The sequence below is a fragment of the Lampetra fluviatilis genome, chromosome 54, assembly GCF_964198595.1.
Source record: "Lampetra fluviatilis chromosome 54, kcLamFluv1.1, whole genome shotgun sequence".
Classification (NCBI taxonomy): Eukaryota; Metazoa; Chordata; class Hyperoartia; order Petromyzontiformes; family Petromyzontidae; genus Lampetra; species Lampetra fluviatilis.
In genome coordinates, this window is record NC_136328.1 from 604,833 (window position 1) to 629,482 (window position 24,650).

General features: G+C 57.0%; 3 protein-coding genes across 3 annotated transcripts; 2 read left to right on the forward strand and 1 right to left on the reverse strand.

Moving 5' to 3' along the window:
* The first annotated feature begins 1,417 nt into the window (after nucleotides 1-1,417).
* MIMS1 (mitochondrial inner membrane scaffold 1) lies at nucleotides 1,418-4,132 on the forward strand. Its single transcript, XM_078879396.1, has 4 exons — nucleotides 1,418-1,473; nucleotides 2,097-2,705; nucleotides 3,347-3,458; nucleotides 3,584-4,132. The coding sequence occupies exons 2-4, from the start codon at nucleotides 2,167-2,169 to the stop codon at nucleotides 3,911-3,913; spliced, it is 981 nt and encodes a 326-aa protein (XP_078735522.1). The 5' UTR covers nucleotides 1,418-1,473; nucleotides 2,097-2,166; the 3' UTR covers nucleotides 3,914-4,132.
* An 81-nt stretch (nucleotides 4,133-4,213) lies between these two features.
* Nucleotides 4,214-14,991, reverse strand: LOC144949558 (aurora kinase C-like). Its single transcript, XM_078879490.1, has 10 exons — nucleotides 14,726-14,991; nucleotides 11,446-11,525; nucleotides 10,610-10,656; nucleotides 9,217-9,436; nucleotides 8,651-8,708; nucleotides 7,661-7,852; nucleotides 7,271-7,409; nucleotides 7,005-7,153; nucleotides 5,645-5,819; nucleotides 4,214-5,152 (listed from the first exon to the last, which is right to left on the reverse strand). The coding sequence occupies exons 3-10, from the start codon at nucleotides 10,646-10,648 to the stop codon at nucleotides 4,919-4,921; spliced, it is 1,206 nt and encodes a 401-aa protein (XP_078735616.1). The 5' UTR covers nucleotides 10,649-10,656; nucleotides 11,446-11,525; nucleotides 14,726-14,991; the 3' UTR covers nucleotides 4,214-4,918.
* Nucleotides 13,412-23,181, forward strand: GAN (gigaxonin). Its single transcript, XM_078879489.1, has 11 exons — nucleotides 13,412-13,823; nucleotides 17,652-17,766; nucleotides 18,096-18,446; nucleotides 18,802-19,016; nucleotides 19,598-19,719; nucleotides 20,050-20,162; nucleotides 20,424-20,573; nucleotides 20,986-21,122; nucleotides 21,377-21,511; nucleotides 21,802-21,911; nucleotides 22,327-23,181. The coding sequence occupies exons 1-11, from the start codon at nucleotides 13,585-13,587 to the stop codon at nucleotides 22,503-22,505; spliced, it is 1,866 nt and encodes a 621-aa protein (XP_078735615.1). The 5' UTR covers nucleotides 13,412-13,584; the 3' UTR covers nucleotides 22,506-23,181.
* Nucleotides 23,182-24,650: the final 1,469 nt, after the last annotated feature.

Genomic DNA, 24,650 nt, shown 5'->3' on the forward strand with positions numbered 1-24,650 from the left:
TACCCACTCAACCACAAACCCAACTGCTCACTCATCAAACCAAGTGCTGTCTTACCAATTCACTCACCCCGAACAAATCAACCAACCATTCGAATACAGCAGCAGCAGCCCCTCACCCGCGCGCGCTCGAACCCCGTCACTCGCCAGACGCTGACCCAGGACTTTGCACCCACAGGACCACATCAACAACATCACCATCCACAGACGCGCGCATCACACACAACAGCAGACTCGTTGTCGGGGAGCAGCGAGTCTGCAACGGTTGCCGTCGCAGTTCGTTCGCTCCTGCTGACAAGGGGGTCACGGGACAGGCCCAGGTGTCCATGGGTCGTAGGATGTGCGAGGCGAGGTGCAGCAGGTCACGGGACAGGCCCAGGTGTTATCGGTTGGCGGACTGATTTGACTGCCAGACGCACGCCCTCTGTTGCTCCCCACTGTGGCAACTTGCTTCCTCGGCGATGTAGAGATGCAATTTGCATAAACGACGGTGCAAAATATAAAATGACACAGAATTCATTCGCTAAACCCATTCACTGTTAACTCGTGTACTGTTGCACTACTCGGATTTTATTATAATTAATCAACTTCCTCGCTCGCCCATGCATTCACTCACGCGTACATAACTCATTCACACACGTTAAACAATTCTTCAATTCATTTAAATATTGCACTCATTAAGGTATCGACGTACCGATCGTTTGTGAATTCTCAACATTTCTCTACAGTTCATTTGTGAATGAAATAATTAAATAGTTATTTCGCAATTTTTGTTTCGTGAATTAAATCATTCGCAGTGAGCAATTATTCTAATTCCTGGATTATGAGAATTAACTCATTCTCTCATTTTGTGAACTCATTCGAGCTCCCATGGTGTTGAGAATGAACTCAATGTCATTCACCCGCATGCATTTCAACTCGCTCATTAATTCAGTTGTGAACAAATTCTCTCATTCAGAAAGAATATGAATTAACTCATTCTATCATTCAATATTGTGAACGAACTCATTCATTTTCCAAAAGTGTTAACATCATTCATTCATCTTCTTGGTTCTTTCACTCTCCACAATATCGTGTTAACAATATAATTCACTCTCCACACTATCGTGTTAACAACGTAATTCACTCTCCACAATCGTGTTCACGACATCGTTGACTCTCCACACTGTCGTGTTCACGACATCGTTCACTCTCCACACTGTCGTGTTCACGACATCGTTCACTCTCCACACTGTCGTGTTCACGACATCGTTCACTCTCCACACTGTCGTGTTCACGACATCGTTCACTCTCGTTCGCTGCCATGCGAACGACGGCGTCGTTCGCCACGTGCTCTCGCACACCCGGATGTTGTCATGACGTCACTACCCCGTGGAGCCGCGCGCCCCGGAACGGTTCGTGACGTCACGTCCGTCACGGTGACCTTGCGGAAGCGACGGAATGAATGGCGGCGTGGGCCACGCGTGACAGCTGCAGGTGACGGGCAGCAGCGTGGCCGGGCAGACACGGGGCATGGTGGGCAGCGTGGCGAGGGGCAGGGAGGGAGGGCAGCCACGGAGGGCAGGGAGGGAGGAGGGCAGCCACGGGGCATGGTGGGCAGCGTGGCGAGGGGCAGGGAGGGAGCCACGGGGCATGATGGGCAGCCACAAGGCAGGGGAGGGCAGCCTCCGGCTTTGGGAGGGAAGTCGGGGCTCATTCAACTGCTCCCAGTCAGGAAGACAGCGGTCGATTTTAGACGCGATATACATCGCGATTGCATCGGTTCAGTGTTGTTGAATGGAAGGGTTTATCGGGTTTACAGAAACCCTTCGATGTGTCTGTGAGTCTCCGTGTGAGTGTGGATCTATACGAGTCGACGTTTAGGCTCAAGCCCTTCCTTCGGTCTCTGCCTTCGCTTGCGTGGTTGTGCATCATGTCGAGATGGTCGCTATAAACACGCATCGAGCCCAGAGCTGTGAATTGGCGTCCGAAGTGAAGGGAATTAGACGTGAAGTGAATAACTCGGGATAAGACCCCCCAGCCTTACCCTTTAACGCCGAAATACCTTATTGCCCCCCTCGTTACCCTCCTCGTCTCCCGCAACCCTCTCCACCCCGCAGGCCTCTCTCCGCGCCACGCTCTCCGAGGCCGTCACGTCGCGCCTCCTCGTAGCGAGGACCCGTCGCCGCGATGCGGTCCGCGGCGCTCGTCCGCCGGCTCACGGTGTCGAGGGCCCCCCACGCGGACTTCGCCTCCCTGCCCAGACATCGGAGCCCCGCGTGCCTCACTCGGAGCCCCGCGTCTGCCGCCCTCTGGGTCGCCGCGTCCCCGCAGCCACGGCTCCTCGCACGCGGCCGCTTGAGCTGCGCGGCACTGCACAGCGCGCCCGGCCGAGACCCCCAGCAGCGGAAAGTCGATCCCTTGCAAGACGACAAGGGCGACCCCCTGCAAGACGACAAGGGCGACCCCCTGCAAGACGACAAGGGCGATGCCCAGCGCGGCGCTGACCCCCAGCGGGGTACGGGCGAGGGTCCCCTGCGAGCCAAGGCGTTGGAAGCTGAGGGGAGCCCGCAGCCCGCCTCGGAGGAGACCGACCCTCTGCAGGACCGCTCCATGGGCCTCATATCACGCTTCAAGAGAACCTTGAAGCAGTACGGCAAGGTGATGATCCCTGTCCACCTCGTCACCTCCGCCGTCTGGTTCGGATCCTTCTACTACGCGGCCATGAGGTGAGGCCCCTCGGGGACACGACTTGGGGCTGTGGGGTGGCAGCCCCCCCCCCCACCTCCTCGGATGAATGCGGTCAGGACGCATTTGATCCATAATTATCCATTCGCGGTTTCATTCCGGAACAAATCGCCCCGAGTCAGTTCTCTTATCTCAGAAGTGGCGTCGAGTGACCATGGGAGACCACCAGTGCTTGGCTGGTGCTGAATGTCAACCCACCCTTTCTCTGGGTACTCCAGTTTCCGCCCAGATGAAATGCTCATTAATGGGATTTGCCAGACATCTAAATTCTTGACTTGATGCAGTTTTCTCTCGGATAAACAACCGAAAGGGGATGGAGGGAGGGGGTATTGAATGGTAAAAAAATGACAACACGACACCACCAGGGGCAGTTATGGAGAAACAACCTTTTGTAAAATGATGAAAGGTACTCGGTTTTGAGTTAAATCGGTGGATTTTTTTTTACTTTCAAGGGCACCCAGCGACGTTTGAGCTGCCCGAGTGCAGGAGAATCACAGAACGTGTGGATATGCATGTTTCAGGCATGCGCTCGCCACACAGCCCCTTGCGTGCACGATAACAGCACCTGTCCCAAGAGTCTGTTAAAGTCCACGTGGGGGGGGGGGGTCATTGTTGTTTGCAGGGGAGTGAACGTGCTGCCCATGCTGGAGGCCCTGGGATTTCCTGAGAAGTTCATCAAGCTCCTGCACAGCTCGCAGGGAGGCAACTTGCTCACAGCCTACGCACTCTACAAGGTGACCTGCACCACACGCAAAGCAGCACAACGCTCTGCACGCAACCCTAAGAAACAAACTACTCACCGCTGCTGCTGCCGCTGCAGTAAAAACTAAAAGTGGGTGCTGTGTGCCCATCCCCACAGATCGCTACGCCGGCGCGCTACACCGTGACGTTGGGTGGCACCTCCTACACCGTCAAGTACCTGCGCAAGCGTGGCATCCTCAACACGCCACCGCCACCCAATGTCAAGCAGTTCCTGCAGGACAAGATGGACGAGACTCGCGAGAAGATATCTGAGAAAGTGAGCGACACGCGGGAGAAGATATCGGAGAAAGTGAGCGACACTCGCGAGAAGATATCTGAGAAAGTGAGCGACACGCGTGAGAAGATATCTGAGAAAGTGAGCGACACGCGCGAGAAGATATCGGAGAAGGTGCAGGATACGAAGAACAGAGTTGCTGGAAAGAAGTGAGGCAGTGGTTGCTGGTCACACACACAAGCAGCATCCGAGACAGGCAGCAGGAGCTATAGCGGCAGGAGCCATAGCAGCAGTACTGAACCAGCGAACGCTGGGAAATTCACTTGAATATGCAACTGTACAAGTATCCATGCTGTCCATGTGGTGAATCGCACTAACCATGACCTGTTATGGATTAAAAATCATTGCTTTAAATGAAACTGGCACTTAAAAGGCCGAGTTTGTGTAATGTATGTGAATGAATAAATATGAAGTTGAATGAGAAAATTTGTTTTTAAAAAATCCTGAGCAGAAAACACTTTATTGGTCTTTATTTATTAGGCGAAAAATGGACCGTGAAACACTCCCACACTCGCGCCAGTGCACTATTTACAGCGACCCACAGATCTCCCGGGAGCACAACCGTCCGACGCAGAGCAATGCTCACAGCAGTGCAGGCCGGGTCGTTTGGGTGAGGCATGCAAACTCGGAACCAATCGTGACCAGCTCATTAAAGAGACTAGCGATGTCTACGCACAGTTCATGCACTCAAACACCCACCTGCAAGTTTTTGTATATTAAAATAAATGTACACCCATCCCCCAGTCATCTCTGCAATCATTCCCACAGCGATAAACATGACAAAGTTTTAAAAGATTAACATGCTGCACTAGACCAACAAATATTATCGGAACGGGATTACCACGAGGCCTGTAATGATTCATCATTCATAACCTCTTAACTCTCAAACACTGCGGTGAGTGTAGGACCTCTCTTCGCCGAGGGTGTCACGTGAAGATATCAACTTGCATCGACAGTAACGGAGGAATCGACACGCTAGCAGCAGGTTCTCGATCCAGTCAGGCGGATAGCTCCGCATGCCTCCATCGCACCCCCCCAGGGCAGACCTCGCCCGCTCCACTCCCACCAAAAAGCTTCTCCACTTGATTAACTCCAGACAATGTGCACCGGTACAAGAACTGACACCCATGCGGATGGTGGAGGAAGGTAGCCCTCGCCTCAGTTGGCTGTACTGGCGGCGCTGCTGGTGGAGGCGGCGCTGCTGGTGGAGGCGGCGCTGCTGGTGGAGGCGGCGGCGTAGGTGGGCGGCACAACGCGTTTGGCGTTGGCCTTCACCCAGGGGTGCTGCAAGACTCTAGCGAGCGGCAGGCGGCTGTGGGGGCTGTGTTTCAGCAGACTTGTAATCAGGTCCTTGGCTCCATCGCTCAAGTGCGATGGGAAGCGTAGGTCCACCTGGAAGACAAAGAGCGAGGGGAGGGATTATCATTTATCACTCAATACCGTGCCTCGCGCAAGTAGAAAACAAGTGCAGGAGCGCCAACAACTAAACAATTGAACAGAGCACTGCGTTCACTTCTGAGGCCAACCACTCGGTGGAAGCAACAGTTCATGTTACATACTACTAGAGTTTAAAGTAAGTGAAAAAAAACTCAAGTTTTGCACGAGTACTTTTTTGTGCAGTCATTGGTGATCGTCAACTCGCTACACATGATAAACCAGTTTAAGCGCCAGCAGCTGAAACCCGCATTCAAACCCAAGATTTTCAGCGGAAGGTCAGTGCTCTGACCTCTAACCCACCTCCAAATGGAAGCTGTTTTTTGACCAATTAAACAAACAGAAAAGATGTTATAACCGGGCTTAGTTAAAGATTTGATCTTTTTGTGCAGTCCCTGCCGAATGGACCAATTCTACGGACCAAACGGGCCACCGCCAGCCAACCCTCACCTTGGAGATGCGGCGGTAAGTCTCACTGTGGGACTCCGACTCAAAGGGCGGGCGCCCCACAAGAAACTCGTAGCAGAGCACGCCCAGGCTCCACAAGTCCACCTTCTCATCGTGCATGCGCCCCTCGATCATCTCAGGTGGCAGGTAGTCCAGCGTGCCGCACAGAGTCGCGCGCCTGTGTACGTGCGCACACGAAAACTCATTTGTACAACTATCCTCGCTCCATTAGCCTACATTACAACAACACGAACGCATCGCTCGGAAACCACTTACACGAGTCCTACGTAAATCGATTCCCATCCACACAAATTGGGTGCTAGCATCACCAGTCACCTGCTCACTCATTCCGTCAGTCGCACCAATGCACACACTCGCACGCTCCACCAACAACCGCTGTTCACCACCAAGTGGTGGTGAGGTCACCACGGCACCTGTGCCAGGCAAAGTGTAACCCAAGACCAAGTGAAGTGTCGAAGGCTCGCTGGCAGGATGTCACAGGACAGACCCAGGTGCTATGGGTTGATGGACTGACAGATGCACCCTGTGCTCCCCGCTGTTCCAACTTGTTGCTTTTAGCCACCCAGCGCTCTGCTCATTGTTGTGAGTCTTTCATCTGCCCTCTGTTATTGGAGGGCGGCTGCCTCCAACTGCCCAGTAGCATCCTCCATAAGCTTCCTTCAGAGGTCGATCTTGACACCGCTCGTATTAGTCATTGATCAGTCTAATCAGATGCAGATATTTCTGTACCACAGTCCATCTCTTCTCTAGCCTGTGCTTCAGCCATTAAGCTGCTGGCTGATGGTAAGGCCCCATCACTTAGTGGCATGCTCCAGGTTCAGTAGTAGCATCTCCAACTCCTCCAAGTGGGCAGCAATTACCAGATCAGCCACATATATAACATGGTTGACCAATAGGACCGCACCCAGGCAATGATCAGCCTCCCATTGCATCTTTACCAGGTTGAAATTCCACTGGTACATCCATGGAAAGCTTCTCGAATTACGTGGTCAAAGAAGATGTTAAATAGTGTAGGGGCCAGAGGACATCCGACACACCCCTAGGTGAACAGAAAGTGGCTTCGACACCCGGCCACACAGCTTTACCCAGGTCTGCCCACCATCATGAAGGTCCTTAATGTTTGTGAGCAGAGGGTCTGGGACTCTGAAAGCATGAAGAATAACCCAGAGCCCTAGCTTATTTATTGTATCATACACTTTGACCAGGTTAATAAAGCAGAGATGTCGGTCCTGTTGAAATTCCCTACACCTCTGCTATTGTAGATGGAGAGCCATATGGCATATTCTAAGCATGCTCCTCCACTCGCCCCACCAGCTACTCGCCCCACTAGCCACTTGCGTACCTGGAGGAGGGCGCGTGCACCGACCACCCAAAGTCGGCGATCTTGAGCTCTCCCTTGAGGCCCAGAAGCAAGTTCTCGGGCTTAATGTCGCGGTGGATCACCTTCTTCGAGTGGCAGTATAAAAGTGCGTCCGCCATGTCCGCGACGTACTGCACACGCATCACAGCACGGGTGTCACAAGACGTGCTGGCACGCCCGCACCACCTCACCAATGGGGGGAGGGGTCAGTCACGGCGACAAGGTCCAGGATGTGGCGGGGGTCTCACCGAGGCGCTGCGTTCCTCGTCAAACTTCCCCTGCTTCTGCAGCGGCTTGTAGAGCTCCCCGCGTGGAGCGTACTCCAGGATGAGGTAGACGCGCGTGCGGTCGTGGAAGTAGCCATAGAGGCGCAGGATGTTCGGGTGCCTGTGTCAGGCCGAGGGGAAGGAGGAGGGGGCAGAGATAAGAGAGGGGGGTGAGGGGATGGGGTTACAAGGAGACGGATGGGCAGAGGGGGTGCGGATGTAGATAAGGAAACGTCAATTAAAGGTTGTGGAAAACCAGTATCGAATCACCATACCGTGAGTATTGAATCACATTGAGTCAATTACATTAAAAATGACAATTTGGCTGAACCAGAGGAAAAAAATGTATCTCTCCGGACCGCGAGCGCTCACCGCAGGTGCGACTGGATCTCAATCTCGCGCCGCAGCTGGTGCTCCACACCAGACTTCTCCAGCTGAGACTTGAAGAGCACCTTGAGCGCCAGGATGAACTTGGTGCTCTTCTCCCGCGCCAGGTACACGTTGCCAAACTTGCCCTTGCCCAGCGGCCGCCCAATGTCAAAGTTGTCCAGCGACCACTGCTTCCTGCGACACGGGGAGCCAGGCCCACCAGATCCATCATCAGCAGGGCCCACGCTTGCACCGACAAGGAAGGTGCATTTATTACATCTCTGGAAAAGCCTCGCCGAGTCTCTCTTTCAGGAGGGTCCTGCTGGATTGGGATTCTTGGTCAATTCCAGAATTAGAGTGCAGCTTCATGGGGGAGGAAATCAGAAAACCCACAAGGCACACTTGGGGGTTAATCTCAAGATGGTTAAATCAGATGGATTCAATATATTGAATCATCTGTGGAATTAATCCATAGCTGTACTGCCATGTCCTGGCAACCTCGCAGCCCCATATCTAAAAAAAAGTCGCATAATCTCACTCTCAAGGAGAAAGAACGACTCAAGAGGTGCAAGGAACCACCGATGAGAGGGAAGGCAGCCAGGCAGTGAGCCGGCACCAATAACTGCCCAAGTTCTGCAATCCTCTATATATTAAGCTGTTTTGGCTAATAAATGTTCACATGTGGGAGGGAAGCACAACACCTGGGGAAAACGTACACGTGCGAGGGGACAACACTATCCCATACCGATGGAACGGGTGCAGTCCACATTTATTTCATCATTTACTGGCGAGCCAGATAATAGCTCCTCCTCAACCCTCATGAGAAGGGATTTTCACAACACCAACACGTGTGTGATCCACCAACCATTGCTGCTGCCTCCACAGTGTTGGATTACAGGTGTGTGCCACCATCGCCTGATGTACGTGTAGGTGTGCGAGTGGGTCGTAGACAAGTGTGTGTGTGTTCATAGAGTTAAACGGGGCTCAACCCACTTTGTCTTGGCCACGTCGTTGGGGTTGGCACACGCCTGTGACGAAGACGCTTCCGCCTCTGCAACACAGACAGCAGAGACTTGTTAAGAGAGCAGCGGACTCATGAAGACACATCCCAAGAGTGTACTGCATAGACGAGGCTGCGAAGAGTTTCAAGTCAAGTTCTTTTCTTTAACCAGCCGAGAACTGAAGGAGACCAGGAGTTATTCGAGTGATGAGTCACGAAAATGACGAAATGAAAACAAACATTATAAAGTACAGCCATGAAGGAAATATGAATCAGAACAAAAATTACTTTTAGCTGGAGGATAGGGGTGTCAGTGGAGGTGTGTATAGACCAGGCTGTGAGGAGGGTAGCGACCAGGCTGTGTGGAGGGTGGCGGTGTGAGTGTAGGTATAGACCAGGCTGTGTGGAGGGTGGCAGTGTGAGTGCAGGTATAGACCAGGCTGTGTGGAGGGTGGCGGTGTGAGTGGAGGTATAGACCAGGCCGTGTGGAGGGTGGCGGTGTGAGTGGAGGTGTAGACCAGGCTGTGTGGAGGGTGGCGGTGTGAGTGGAGGTATAGACCAGGCTGTGCAGATGAGGGCGCTGCCGGCTGTGGCTGCTGCTGCTGTGGCTGCTGCTGCTGTGGCTGCTGCTGTGGCTGCTGCTGTTGGCTGAGCGACTTGGGCCCCACAGGGATGCGCTGGGGCAGGTTGTTATGCCCCGTGGGATTCGCAGGTCGAGCGCCACTCGTCATCTTAGTCAGGAGGCGCTTAGCATCCCCTGACCCGCCAGCCCCCACCAGCTGCACCGCACAGACAAATGAACATTTATTATTCATACAGCACTTCCCCATGCACTCGAGTGAATCTTGAGGATCGAGTTTTCAGCCACACAGGACACCTTGCAGAGGCTTGTGGTGGAAATACTGGTGCTGGTAGTGAAGGCATTGCAATGCATGATGGCACAGACGAGAGTATGTGAATTCAATATTGTTTGTTTTTTATAATCAACAAGTGCTGTTTATTAAGATAGGTGTGGTGGAAATGTACAGGATGGTTTAAAATGTCCTTCCAAAAAAGCATCCTCGGCAACATGAGAAAATATACACATCCTTCATCATTCTTACAATTGTGACACGGGGAATGAGTCCTAAGTGGACATCAGCTCTATGTGATGGATTCTATATAAACACGATTTTTGTCCCTGGGTAGTAAGTGTTATTTTTTAAATTGCTTATGCCTAAAAAGTATAGAAAAATGGCTATTATTCCCCACAAACTTTGCTTTTGTGAGCAGGACTTTACGTGAAGGAATGACACAAATGCACACCACGTTTTCTCATTGAAAATAGGTCAAATTCGAAATATCACTGCCCTGGTCACAAAAGCAAACTGTGGGGAATAATAGCCATTTTCTGTACTTTTGAGGCATAAGCAATTAGAAAATAACACTTCCTACCCAGGGACATTTTTTTTGTTAGTGTTATCACTTACAGCTGTAATGCGTCAATCACAACACCTGACCCGAGCAGTTACCATGAAAGAGAAATGGTAAAAGTTACGCAACTTACTTTGTATAAAACAACGGAATTCTGATTTGAATTAGCAGTTTTGTCCCATCCTAATATTCAATGGAACAGAATCTACAAAAGGGAAAATGTTGGATGTATAAGCTGTCAATGATCCTTGGGGGAGGGATGAGTAGCGTTGAATGTGGCAATATGTTGAGGTTGTAGATGGCGGTGTGGATGATTGCAATGCCGATTGTGTAGATGACGTGACAGACGACTGTGGTCATGCTGGACACCAGAGCTCCTCCATGCATTTTCCACTGGGGCAGAGAATTCAACTTTCGTGACATAACATCCGAGCATGTGACACTCCCTAGAGGCCACCCCGTGGGGCCCCGGTGCGTACGATTGTTGTTGCTATGAAATGGATTGGCAGCAGCTTCCTCCTTTGTGTTTCTGCACTCACGTTCGCAGTGTGTGGATCGCTGTTTTCCTTTGAGTTCATTCTCGAGGCTGAATGTCGGGAGAGACGGCCAACACAGTTAAAATTCAATTGAATAAAAAAACAAGTTAATAAAACCCCCACACTCGCCAACAACTGCTTTGTGTTTAGTGCGTTGCCCTTCCACCGCATCTCTGAGGAGCCCGGTTGGCTACGTACGTTGCGAAATAAGTTCTACATACAACACTGTGGGCGTAAAAAGTATATATAATCTGACGTTTCGGGCAATGGTCCTTCTTCAGAGCACATCACCACTGCCAAGGCAGCATCACCAAATAATTGGTTACAATTAAACAAAGTTAATCAACTCGCCCAGCCGCGCTGCGAAATGGCCGCGACCCGCAAGGGAATCCCGCCCAGGGCCTCTCGTTTGTCCCAAACTCCTCGACTCTGAAACTCACACCACCAGTATATTATTATTATAAACGCCAGGCCCTTCGACACTCATAATAAAACACCTCGGGTCTCAACCTTCCCCTACAATCTAAATATAATCGTGTAAGTGGCAGAACGACGACGGCTGTCATCAATCATTAGCGAAACTATGACTCTCATCTCTCTTGCCAGCATCGGGCATTCGACATTCTCATGACGGGAGACCAGTCCAGACACGTTGTATCGATCAACAGGCCCTCAATCACGACCCGCGTCACGACCCATCGATTAAACGCGGACATTTCTCAAACCGCATTGCAACTCTCCCCGCCTCCACAGCAACCCGCACCACTCCCGCCAGGACCCACGCGGCGCTCACGTCCAGCCGTGAAGCGCCGGCGAAGCTGTGGTCGAGCAGCACTCACTCGAGATGCCGTGGCAGCAGCAGCAGCAGGAGGGGTGAGGAGTGAGGCCCAGGGAGTGGACGCGGTGCCGACCCAGACGACTTGCCACCACCCCGGTCGAGCGCGAATATTCACAACCGCGGCGGGCGGGCGAGGAGACGCACACGGCAACAAACTCACAACAGGCACACGACAAGTAGCGGCGCAGACGACTGACAACAACAGCAGCAACAACAACAATAGCGTCGTCGTCGGTGTTGCGAGCGGCACGAAGAGGTGACACGAAGGCGGCCGCGAGCTTCCTTGGGGTTCGCCGCCAACGGCCGCGCAAATTTAAAACGCAGCCCCCCACGTGACGCGCCCCTGACGCGCGCTCCCATTGGCCGTCCACGCGAGCCTCGCCTCGCCATTGGACGCAAGCCGCCGGTGACGTCACGGAGGAAGGCGGGTTTAGTGAAGTTTGAATTGATTGGACGAAATGTCGGGGGATGCCATTCCCCTCCCCCGCTTTGTCGCACGTGATTCGCCCGCGCGGCACACGTGATGCTACCAGCGGTGAAGCCGCGGCTGCCATCTTAGGTCGACGCGGTGCGGAGTGAACGTCGCCACTGGGGAGACAAAGGCGGCCGGGCGTGGTGCTGGCCACCCACCCCCAGCCCCCCTCGTGTGCCACAGTGCCGGCCTTCATAGCTGGTGCTGCTGCTACTCGCCCCAACACGGGGAGGCTGTGAAGCCACGACGATTGCGCGTTTCGGAATTGGTGGTGCAGGAATTGAGAATAATTTGCCGTTTAATTTGTTTTGATTCTCGATTATTTTTGTTTCATTTGCAAACTTTTCGTCCGCTCGAAATACACAAACCTCACGTCAGTCTCGTTAAAATTATAGTTGTGTACAGTTTACATCGATTCGTACTTGTGAGACAGTACCAGGAGCTGATATTCCCTCTCTCAACTCTTGACTCCAGTTTAATTCCCCTCGGCATCTCCTCCTTCTCTTGCCCCCCCTCCCACCTCGCCAGGGTTTCATTCCCTCTCGGCATCTTCTCTTTCCCCCCCCCACCTCGCCAGTTTCATTCCCCTCGGCATCTCCTTCTCTTGCCCCCCCCCACACCTCGCCAGAGTTTCATTCCTCTCGGCATCTCCTTCTCTTGCCCCCCCCCACCTCGCCAGAGTTTCATTCCCCCTCGCCATGTCCCGAGTTCGCGACTCGTCGTGCCGCAGGAGCGACTTGCCGGCAGCGAGAGGCACCGCTGGATTTGGGGGGTGCCGCTGTCATTCAAACGTCGCCCGAACCGGACATTGTCACCTTCAATTGCTGCTACGTTGCTGAAGGACCATTGCCCAAAACGTCGGCCCATTCCACACACTGTGTGCTTCTCGCAATGAAGCGCTGCTGTCATTGGAACATCCGATGTTGTATTTTGTATAATTGGTGTCAAAACCAGCACCACCAAAAGACAAATATCCCCCTTATAGCCTGTGGACAGTCTGTGAACAGACTGTTAGGGCTGTTAGCGAGCACCTATGCAGGTCGGCACGACGGCGTGGGTGTCCACCACCACGTCCGGCCGCCTTTGTCTCTCTCGTGGCGATGATTACACATCGCTCCAGGCACGTGTATTGAACTTGATTCGCACCGCACGTAGCCACCGTGCTCATCCGAGCTTGAGTCGACCTCGGGGGAGACCCGGGCGCGGTTCGGATCCTCGTCAGCCACGGTGTTGGCCGTGAGCGGGAATCGAACTCGGGTGGCCGGGGTCGTAGCGAGGTGACGCCAACCACTCCACGAGCGCAACAACAACAGCCAATCGCCGCTAAGTGGCGGTGACGTCACCGCGGCGCTTGTGCCAGGCTATGTGCACGTCGAGGCCAACGCAGACCACGACACCGCCACTACCACCGCCACCACATACCGGCGTGGCGCGCCTCAACACGCCTCGGATGACGTCACGCGCCCCCCCACTGCCCCCCCCCCCGCGCCCCCCCCGCGTCCTGCACACGGGGCCCGCCGGCTCAGCGCGGCAGACTCGGAGCGCGACTCGGGGCGACACCAGCAGCAGCAGCAGCGCGAGGGGTGGTGGTGTTGGTGGTGGTGTTGTTGTTGGTGGTGGAGGTCGCGAGGCCGAGAGAGACGCACGAGGAGGAGGGAGGCTGCGGCCATGGCCAAGCAGCCCGGGGCAGCAGAAGCAGCCGCCGCGGCCGCCTCGGCTGGCGGAGCGGCGGGCGGGGAGGGAGGAGGCTCGTCCCTGTTCAGCGACCCGCAGCACTCCCGCAAGCTGCTCAAGAACCTGCGCTCGTTCCGCGCGGACCCCATCTTCTGCGACTCGGCCCTGGTGGTGGACGGTGCCGAGATCCCCGTGCAGAGGAACCTCCTGGCGGCGGTCAGCCCCTACATACGGTGAGGGCCGACGGCCGCAGACCCCCCCCCCCCCCCGGTGACAGGAGGGGGCCACCTGGGATCAGGGATTGCAGATCGCTGACAGGAGATGTGGCAGCGGGTGGGGTGACGGCGTTGGTCTCTGTGACGGGGGGGGGCAGGAACCTGGGATGAGGCCGTCAATGACGGGGACCTGCTGGCTGGGGGTTCGCGGGATCTTTGAGGAGAGAATCCGTGACGGGGAACCTGATGGGACCTGGGATACGTGGCACGGGGGGGGGGTCAAACACCGGAGATCGGATCAGGAGTCAGTGAGGGGAGGAACTTGATGATGGGTCTGAAGACCTGAGACCAGGAGATGAGGGATATGGCCCATTCATGGGTTGGGGGATCACTCGGACTTGTAGCCGAGGTTCGTGAGATCTAGGGACATAAGACGTCGCGGTCCTGGGATCAGTGATAGGGGCTGGTACCAAAGCGTCCTGGAGGTCAGGGGACCCGACGGGCCCCGAGAGATCTGGAACCAGAGACTGAGCGGGACCCGACGTGGGGACTGGTGCCGCTTAGAAGGGGGGGGGAGGGCTCCCCGGGACTCAGAGACTCATTTAGGGGGGCACGCCACCGTCGGACTAAACTCATCATTGCCCCCCCCACCCCTCGTCGTCTCCATGCTGAGCGCAGCTCCTGCTGGGCGGTCACCCCCTCCCCTCGTGATGTAAACAAACCCCCCCCCACAGCCATCACCCCCCCCCCTTCCCTTGTGGTGTAAACAACCGCCCCCCCCCACAGCCATCACCCCCCCGCCCACAGCCACCACCCCCCGCCCCCCCACAGCCCCCACACCCCGCCCCTCTCCCCACAGCCCCCGCCCCCCCCACAGCCCCCACCCCCCAGCTCGCGCTCTGTCGCATGCGCCAACTCACGCATCTCACGCAGCTCGCATCGTCGTCGTCATCGGCCGTGATCAATCCACTGCTGGATGAAGGCCTCGGCACCCTCCGCGGCGTCCCCCTCCTTCTCTGTGTGGAGTGCCGTGAAGCCGCTCGCCTCTCTTCACGGTGGCGGTGGCTGGGTTGGTGGTGGTGGCCACGGCCACGTCGTCTTGGGGCTGCGCGTGTTCTGCGCAGCACGCGCGCCTCTTGCTGCCCCCCCCCCCGCTCTTGTCCCCGAGCACGCCAACAACAACAACACCACCCCGCGTGCATTGCTTCTTGGTTCAGTTGCTCGTCAGTGTTGGTGCTGTTTCGCCACACTTCACCACGCTGCATTCGAGCGGGTTGGTGAATGCGGGGGAGCATAGAAGTACAGTTCAATCATTGGTTTTATTGCACCGCCCTCTGCTGCTCACAAACAAGATAGAAACAGTCGTACACCGTTTACATTGCGTACAGTCTCGTGTTATATCATTTAGCACGTGCACATTTAATACGCCTTTTAACTAACGATGCATTCATGTGCGTTGATTGACAATATTTAAATATACAAGAGAGCCTCACCGAAGCCTCACCACGGCAGTCTTCCCATACGAGTACCAGCCAGGCCGGGACCTGCTTAGATTGCGAGATTTGACCAGCTCGGGCACGTCAGTGGCTCGTGTGAGTGGCTGTGCCGGGTGAGTGGGGCATGTGGCACGCAGCCGTGAATTCACATCCTGCCAGCTTCTCTCCCTAATTAAACCGAGAGCACGACACCACCACAACTACCTCACGTGATTTCTATCCTGACGTAAGGGGGCGATCAGCCATGTCAAACAACAATGATAATGTCCCACGAGCAACTTCCTTCAAATTCGTCTGCTGCCTCCTCACAGTCTGGAAATTCATTTACTCCGCCGTCATCCCTGCTCCTGACTTCCTGCCCCCCCCCCCATTCAGTCCCCGTGTACTGACGGTTTCTCAACCCAGCGATCAAATCCAGCACGAGCGCAACCCAAAGTGGCTCAGCGGCACGCTCGGCTGCGGTGCCTCTCACCTAGACGAGGCCTCTGCCGTGCACGCCACCTTCGACCCTTCCGTGTGCTCCTGTCTGGCGACAAGGAGCGGTCACGAAGAAACTCCTCCACAGATAGTGTGAGAGATGTTCCTCTCCCCGTGACACGCCCCAGATTATGTGCCTTGCAGAGGTGGCAACCCGACCCCGTGGCCCTGCTGCCCGGTTCCCACGGTGAAATGGGGACGAGGGCTGCGTCTCTCCCCCACGCCCGCGGTAATCCGCTGTGGTGTCGTTTAGGGCGGGGGTTGGGGGGGGCTCCTCACCCAGATGCCCTTAATCCAGATCCAAATGATCGGCTTGTGGACAGTGAGGGAATAGGGAGGCTAGGCGGGGGTGAGTGGTGCGCGGATTTTGGTGAGTGGCTGTGTGATGAGTTGTGAGGTGAAGCCGCACACGTGAATGGTACCTGGGTGGGGGCTGGTGCGGCGAGTGGCTGTGGGGATGAGTGGGCGGTGCGGTGAGCGTCAGTAGTTGTGAGTGCCGGTGGTATTATGTATGTATATATGTTGAACTTCTTTTGCACCATACGTAGCCAACCGTGGTAATCGGAGGTGCTCCTTGACGAGATCAGCAAGGCATTGTGGTTCATTTGAGGCAAGTGCTTTGTGTGTAATGAGTGTAACCTTATCATCGATTCGTTCGGCAACTAGAAGCTCGACAAGCACTGGACGGACATAGTCGGATCCTGCAGTACCCGTCACAGCACGTGCCAAGAAAATGTGGTATTTTAGAGAACTGTACACGTGTATGGCGTTGCAGGGGCCGCTGCGAGTTACCTGCCGCCAGGTGGAATGTGTCGGGACACGCCGGTTCTGGCGCGATGGCCCACGCCCGCGGTGGCAAGGAAACCGTGACTCACCCGGCCGGGATGGGCGGGGACGGAGCGGATGCACGGGCGCATTCACCCCCCTAGCAACAGTGGCCGGCCGGGTCACGTTAGATCAGGCGAGGTTAGGTCACGGCCATGCTGAAAGCCTTCGCTACCTCCGTGCTCCTGCCAAAGACCTCCGCTTAACGTCCCTCTCCCCTGAGGAGCAAGGAGAGTGGCGGCACTGGGAAATCCAAACAAGAGCAGTAGGGCCCCAAGAGACTCAAGGGGCCCCAGGTACTTAAAACATAGGGTGTTCCTAATACGAGATAAAACAGAAAAATAATACTTAAATAATTTTTTTCTCGCAATGTGTCTATTACTATAATCATATCGCACAACTGCGATGTAATTAAGTTAGAAAACTTGTCTATGTACAATTATAGTAATTAGGTGATGCTCCCCCAATGTGGGCTGCACCGCCACCAACCATGGACAAAGCTGAAGAGCCGCAGCAGCGCGGCGGTCAGCATTAGGCAAGGGCCCGTGGCGTGCGTCACGTGGTCTCAACTCGGAAAAGGCTGGCGAACGTGCAAACCTGGGGCTTGAGTCAGGGTTGGGGTCACGAGATACAAACCCGTGGGAGAGCTGTGGATGCGGGTTGGCAGGGACGATGGGCGAGACCATCGGCAGACTCCACGAAACAAACAAACCCATCGGCCACAAGAGAGCAGCGGGCGATGACGTCATCAGCGACCCACTCGGAATCAACAGGCAGGCACCCCGAGCCTGTATGCACGCGTGGGTTGGCGCTTCGCGCGTGGGGACGCGTGTGAGAACGCGCGGCGTCGGCGTCGCCCCCCGGGGCGGCGTCGCGAGACAAACGAGCCTCTTGTCGACCCCGCCCGGCACGCGCGGCCGCTGGGCGGAGGACGCGGCGGGGCCGGCAGGGACTCGCGCGGCACCACCGGGGCACCGCTCCGTGCTACGCGTCCGCGGTGTTCGCCGTTTTGACCGAACGCCCGTCGCTATCGTTGTCGTCGTTACAGCACCAAGTTCAACTATTCGCCGCCCAAGAACAACGGCACGGTGTTCAAGATCACCCTGGAGGGAGTGGGTCTGAGCGTCATCCACGAGATCCTGGAGTACATCTACACGGGGGAGGTGGGCGACGGGGCTCGCATGCTTGTTCCAACGCACCGCTCATTCGTACAAGATGTGTCGGCGAAGAATTTCTCTCGATGAACGACAAAGGACAATTGTTGCGATGTTGTCATCTGTATTGCAACTAATAAAAATAAAGAGGGGGGAAAGGCGGTTTCCCACCTTCAGGAGGGAGGATGTGAGGGGCAGGCGCCATTTTTTAAAGGGGCCCGAGATTACCGGACGCGACCAAAGTTGTCGCCTGTTACAATTTCCGGTCCCCGTAACCGTCGCGACGCTTGACGGGGCGCTCGCCGGTTCACGCTGCGCCCCCACCCCCCCCCCACCAGGTGCGCCTCAGCGAGGAGACGATCCAGGACATGGTGCAGGGAGCCGACCTGCTGCTGCTCACTGACCTCAAGGCGCTCTGCTGCGATTTCCTGGAAAGCTGCATCGTCGCCGAAAACTGCATCGGCATCCGGGACTTTGCGCTGCACTACTCCCTGCTGCACGTGCACCACGTGGCCACCGAGTTCCTGGAGACGCACTTCCGCGACGTGTGCGGCACCGACGAGTTCCTGGAGCTGTCTGCCTCCAAGCTGCGCGAGATCATGTCCCTGGAGAAGCTCAACGTGGGCAACGAGCGCTACGTGTTCGAGGCCGTGCTGCAGTGGCTCAAGCGAGACCTGGAGGAGCGCAAGGTGGGAGGAGGAGGAGGGGGGGAGCGCCTGTCTTGTGCCAGCGTTGCCACTGCCGATCGCGGTCATTCTCACGATTGAGTTTACCGTGCGGCCGGGCATTGAATATCCAGCCGGGTCTGGCACCGCAGCTTCCAGTATGCCTCTCGTCGCTGTGATTGTGGTGGCTGTTCCAACTGCTGGTCACGTGCCGCCGGCTGGAGGCGACCCAGAAAGTGTTGGGCGAGAAGGGAATCCCCGCGCGGCCCAGCACTGGGGCACTGCCCGTCCCCTCCCCTCTCACCCCCCCCTTCCCTTCTCCCTTTCCTCCCCTTTCACCCCTCTCTCGATCTGTGACCCTCGCCCTCCGGCGTGGCAGGTGCACATGAAGGAGGTGATGACGGCCGTGTGGCTCGACACGCTGGACCCGCACTTCCTGCAGGAGCAGATGCTGCGGGAGCCGCTGGTGCGCGTGATCATCCAGGAGTGCGCCATCCCGCTCACGGAGACGCGCAGCGGAGAGGCGCTGCTCTCCAGCTTCCGCCCGCGAGGCTACTCCGAGTGCATCGTCACCGTGGGCGGGGAGGAGCGCAGGTGCGACGGGGCCGCCGCGCTCACTTCCGCGCTTGCGCCCCGCGGCTCTCCGACCCGGGCTGTCGGTGCCGCGCTTCTTGGGGAAACGAACGTTCGCCGAGCGAAACGTCGAACGTGGTGCCAAAGGGCTGCATGTTGGAGAGAGAGGGGCGCGTCGTAGAGAGGGGGGGCGCGTCGTAGAGAGAGGACTCTGCTCGGCCCGCACGGGGTAAAACGGGGTTTTGGCGCGCCCATGCCAGAGATGCGATTATGATTCGGAGGCGGTAATCCCAGCGGAGGGTTTCTCATCGTTATTGATTTACGCTTCTGGGAAGGTTTGTGGCCTCCAAGCGCCGCTCCTCTACGAGAGGAGCGGCGCGAGGGGGTGAACGCCGGCGTGTGCACTTCTCCTGTCGCATCTTCACGCCACGAAAGCCTCCGCAGTGACTGTCCCCTGCGCGTGTTATAAAGGCGGTCGGACGCGGTGCTCGCCACCCACCCCCTCGTGCACTCGCCAATAACGCTCGCCCCAACAGTCTGTTAAGGCTACACGGGGGATCTTTGTCTTTGTATGTACGTGCCGCCCGTGTCGGCACCACTAGCTCCCGCAAGCCGACGGCGGCGGTGCGCTGCATGTGCCCGCTCTACGACCCGAACCGGCAGCTGTGGATCGACCTGGCACCCATGGGCACCGCACGCGTCAACCACGGCGTCGTCTCCGCAGGTGCGCCCACCGGCTCGGGGCGGATGGGGGTTTCATAATGGCCGTGTCGGAGACACTGACCCGGCACCACTGAGATGTTGGGTTGGAATCCGGGTTTTGTCCTCATCCAGGAGTTGATAGACAATGGCCTATGATGACGACGACGATCTTTACCACCGCGTAGGTGTTGGCGGTTGAGCGGTCACAGTTTCCGGCGCGTGTTCAGGGTGTGCCGCGTGTTGTTCAGCGCCATGTCGATGGATTCGGTGCAGCACACGATGTGATGATGATGATGATCGCGACGGTGATGATCGCTGCCGTTACTTCTCTCTTCCCATGTCCGTGGCTCAGAGGGATCTATCTTTGCGATCGGCGGGTCGGATGGTGATAGCTCCGTGCTGAGCTCCGGGGAGAAGTACAACCCCGACAACAACAGCTGGACGGCCATCGCCCCCATGCGAGAGGTGGGGTGGGGGCTCCGCACACCCACACTGGGGTCCCTCCCACCCAAGGGGTCCTCGTCATTAATCCCATGACCCCATCCACCCTCCTCGTCTTGTTTGATGGCTCCTTTAGCCCTGACTGTAACCCGCTAATCCGTAACCCCTAACCCTGACTAATCTCTTCAACCGTACACCCTAACTATAACCCTGACTAACCCCTTTATCCATCCCCCCCTAACCCTTGACCCTCACTCTGACCCGATTTCCTGCGGCCAACCCCAGACGCGCATGAACTTTGGCATTGTGCACATCGACGGGATCCTGTACGTGATCGGCGGCGAGGACGAGACTTCGGAGCTGCTGTCGGGAGAGACGTACGACATCTACACCGACACGTGGTCGCTGCTGCCCGACATCACCATCCTGCGCAAGGTGCGCCATGCCGCTATCCCCCGCTCGCCCCCCCTCCCCATCCGGACCCCCCCCTTCCCCCCTCCCACCACCGAGCCAAAAGCCCCCTTGCGCCGCCCCGTGCCTCGGCACCAGGTGGCGATGGAGCAAGAGACGCGACCCGGGAGGGAACTGACCCGGAATGAGAAGCTGCAGGGGGGGCGGCCTTTCGGCAGTATCTTTCTGCAATGGAACGACGGGTCACGTGACGTTGCGAACTCACATGATGTCCTAACATCGACGTGTGCACCACGAGCGTAAGAACATCGACCTTGCTCTGCAAGTCGGCCAACCGTTGCGTCGCCCGGTAGCTCGCACCCACCCCCCATTTATCGCCACCCTCCTCCTCATCCCCTCGTTCCCCCTGTTGCTCCCCACCCTCACCCCCCGCCAGATCGGTTGCTATGCGGTGATGAGGAAGAAGATTTACGCCATGGGAGGCGGCAGCTATGGGAAGCTGTTTGAGTCGGCCGAGTGCTACGACCCCAAGACGCAGCAGTGGACGGCGATCTGTCCCCTCAAGGAACGGCGGTGCGACCCCTACTCCCAGCCCGGCCTGGCATCCACGATCCCTTATCCCCCGATCCTGGTCCCTGATTCCTAATCCCCGATTGACTGATCTCTGATCAACCGATCCCCTAATCCCCCGAAATCTCGAATCCCCCAATTCCCAACCCAAACGGGCTGCGCTATGCGGTTGCTGGTAGATTGCACTTTGATCCCAGAAGTCAGGTGACCGGCATGTAACGTGCGCGTAAACACAGAGGGGCTGATGGCGGTTGCAGGTTCGGCGCGGTGGCGTGTGGCGTGGGCCAGGAGCTCTACGTGTTTGGGGGCGTGCGGCGTAAGGAGGGAGAGAACGTGCCCGAGGGACAGATGGTGACGTGCAAGTCGGAGATGTACCACGACCAGGTCAAGCGGTGAGTCACGCGCGCATACGCGCACGCACGACCACACACATCCACGCACGCACGACTAGACATGTGCGTACAACTTCACACACGTGCGTACAATCACACAGATGCGTACAACCACACACACAAACGTGTAAATAGACACACAATGTACACACACACGCAAAACCGTACACACGCAAAACCGCACACACGCACGTAGAACCGCACACTTGCCCGCGTGATCCCAAACTTTTCCCTCACCCACCTGCCCCCTCTGCCCACGGTCGCCCCTCCCCCGCGCTTGCGTGGCCCAGGTGGACGTACCTGACGGACCAGATGCTGAGTGTGCAGTCGGCCGCCTCCTTCGTGTACGGCGCCGTCCCCATTGGCGCCAGCATCTACCTGGTCGGGGACCTCGACACGGGTGAGCACTCATCTCACATTCGCCCTGCGCTCACCCTGCGCTCACCCTGCGCTCGCCCCGCGCTCGCCCCATACTCGCCTCACGCTCACTCCCACGCTCCTCCCCTAGAGCCAGGACCAAATTGGCAACAAGGCCGATCAATTGACTAAAAGTTATAATCAACCTGCGTTAAAATGGCGGCTGCCCCTACAAGCTACGCGCAGCCTGACAGGGCCGATGGTGTCGCCAAGCCCCACCCAGCACCTCCCGTCCAGAGGCACGCGTGTGATTGGCGAGGCAACTTTGTTTTGAATCCAATTCGTCCAGCAATCAAACCTATAATCGCGAGATGACTCTATTACTTAAGTAATGGGACCGCCAGGCTCTCATCATCATCCGTCTCTGCCCTGTCGCGATCCTCCCTCGCGATCTGCAGGGACTCAGTACGACTTTGTGCGCGAGTACCGCCGCAACACGGGCACGTGGCACCACACCAAGCCGCTGCTGCCCTCCGACCTGCGCCGCACCGGCTGCGCCGCCCTGCGCATCGCCAACTGCCGCCTCTTCAAGCTGCAGATGGAGCAGGGCCTCTTCCGCATCCGCGTGCCACGCTGACGGCGGCGCGGGGCGGCGGCGGCGTGGAGAGAAAGAGAGGGAGAGAGAGGTGGCGGCACCGGAGGGGACCACCGGGGCCTGTCCCCGCCACTAGCCAAGATGGCATCGCCGCGGGAACGCGGGAGGATGACTTGTGGCGAGCGCCCGAGGAGACGGGCGGTGTGGCTGGGCGGCGTGCCCCTCCAGCCAATGAGTGTCCGGCTGCGCCGTGTGCAGCAATTTTGCCCGGCGCTGAGCGGATGACGCGACGCTCGCGCAGCTCCGCCAACGCCAGCACGGTGCCGCCGGTGCCGATTCAATGATGGAGAGATGGGGCCGGGCTTGGCACGCTCCTAGAGTCGCCTCCCTCGATCTTCCCTCCCCACTCCGCTCGCCGCCCGGTGACGTCGCCCTCAGAGGGCTCGACGTTCATCCTCGGGCTGGGGGTCGCTCGCCAGGCCGGGGGCAGAGGTCGGCTTACGCATGACAGGCCGCTCCGCGCTGTCAGAGTTAAGATGGCACGCTCGTAGGGTGAGCATTTGGCGACACGGGTTGTCATGGGTCGGTGGCGAGCCGGACTGGGTCGCTAAGACGAAGGCAAAAGCGCCGGCTCCCTGTAGGGGGCTGCGTCTATGAGGAGACGGCAAGAGTGAAACCGGCGCGGTGGACCGGCCGGTGGTATGGTGGGGGTCGAGGGTTTGGGGTGGGGGGCGAGGGTTGGGGGGGGGGGCGAGGGTTGGGGAGGGGGGGCGTCGTTGGTCCGTCGTTCAATGCCAGCGCCCGTTGGTGACCGGATCGGGCCGGCTTGCCGTCCGAATGCGCTTCGTAGATCTCCATGGGGCAAGCTCCCGTTTGTTTGGTTTGAGGTCCCCTTGGATTTACCGCTCCTGCGTATGTTTCCGTGGTTGCGCCGTTTAGCCCTCCGAGCGCTTTTTCAGGATCTCCCGGCACGCGGAGTGATACGTCAGACATGGAACAACACGTGGCACAGCATCAACACATGTGGCAGAGCGACCATTGCCGTGCGGTCCTCCCTCCGCTTGTGTTGAACGGTTTTTGCCGGTGTCTCGTGCGAGGAGGTCGTCTTGATTTGGAGCACGGAGCAGCGCACCGCCCCTTGCCACAAGAACGGCCCCCGCAAAACGGCGTCGCAGAACTACTACTCAGTCCGCTTTCGTGGCTTCGTTATATGCACGCTACTCGGGGTGCGCATACTATACACGCCCGGCATAGATTGGTGCATGTCGTTAAAAGCTAAACAATTCATTCTGAGAGCTTGATTCAGCGGATTTACGCCGCGAGCCAATTGCGCCAGGGATGTTTGGGTCACCGGTGATTGGGCTGGGACCATCCCCTCGCCACGCTGGAGGACCCGGTTTTGAAGCATAGGTGGGGGCAACGTGCATTTGTTCGGTGTCTCCAACCCCGAAGCAGCTCCTGGAGGAGTCTCCGCTTCGTAAAAACAAGTTGAGAGTCATTTCCCCCACGTCAAAAAGGAACTTCCCCCTCCACGTAGTGCGTGCTCTCTTGTCACGTATAGCCATCGTCGCTATCATCACTGTCGCCGTCATCATTAGTACAAGCCCTTCACTTTCGCCCCATGTAGAGCACGCTGTCATATGATCGCCATGATGATAGTCATCAGGACCCAGTAAAGTTCTGTTCCTGTAGCGAGTGCTCCGTCTCACATCGTCGCCGTCATTGTCATCGCTTGTCTGTACCTCTCCCTTGGCTCTGGTGGTTTGCGGTGCCCCTACTCAGAGGTCGACCCTCGGCCGTTAGAGATGAGCACCGCGAATCGTCACGAGAGCCGCAGCCACACGGCAGCATCGATCCCCGGGCCCCCCTCGCGAAACCACAGCACCCCCTTTAACCCCCACTAAACCCACCCCCCTCACCGTATCCCACCCCCAGCACCCTGGTGTAATGCGGGTCCTCGATATCTCGGGCTACTGCAGGGGTGGGCATTTAAAAAAACATTTTTATATATAAAACTATGGTTAAACAGAAAATCAAAACCCCTATTCCAGAACGATGCTCGGCGGTGCCGTTCCTTTGGCACGAGTCTGGCGTAGCGTCGGCACCAATACGCGGTGGGAGAGTGTGAAGCACAAGGGATGGGGTGGGGGGGGGGGTAGTAACGCACAAGGGACGGCCAGAGGCAAG

What these genes read in the sequence shown, in the direction of transcription:
- LOC144949558 (XM_078879490.1), bottom strand. Translation starts at nt 10,648, where the DNA reads ATGAACTCAAAGGAAAACAGCGATCCACACACTGCGAAC. An exon ending in AACGACGTGGCCAAGACAAA is followed by an intron (nt 7,853 to 8,650) that starts GTGGGTTGAGCC and finishes CCCGTGTCGCAG; the next exon opens with GAAGCAGTGGTCGCTGGACA. An exon ending in GAGATCCAGTCGCACCTGCG is followed by an intron (nt 7,410 to 7,660) that starts GTGAGCGCTCGC and finishes GGCCTGACACAG; the next exon opens with GCACCCGAACATCCTGCGCC.
- GAN (XM_078879489.1), top strand. Translation starts at nt 13,585, where the DNA reads ATGGCCAAGCAGCCCGGGGCAGCAGAAGCAGCCGCCGCGGCCGCCTCG. An exon ending in AGTACATCTACACGGGGGAG is followed by an intron (nt 17,767 to 18,095) that starts GTGGGCGACGGG and finishes CCCCCCCACCAG; the next exon opens with GTGCGCCTCAGCGAGGAGAC. An exon ending in CCACGGCGTCGTCTCCGCAG is followed by an intron (nt 19,720 to 20,049) that starts GTGCGCCCACCG and finishes TCCGTGGCTCAG; the next exon opens with AGGGATCTATCTTTGCGATC.
- MIMS1 (XM_078879396.1), top strand. Translation starts at nt 2,167, where the DNA reads ATGCGGTCCGCGGCGCTCGTCCGCCGGCTCACGGTGTCGAGGGCCCCC. An exon ending in TTCTACTACGCGGCCATGAG is followed by an intron (nt 2,706 to 3,346) that starts GTGAGGCCCCTC and finishes TGTTGTTTGCAG; the next exon opens with GGGAGTGAACGTGCTGCCCA. An exon ending in CAGCCTACGCACTCTACAAG is followed by an intron (nt 3,459 to 3,583) that starts GTGACCTGCACC and finishes CCATCCCCACAG; the next exon opens with ATCGCTACGCCGGCGCGCTA.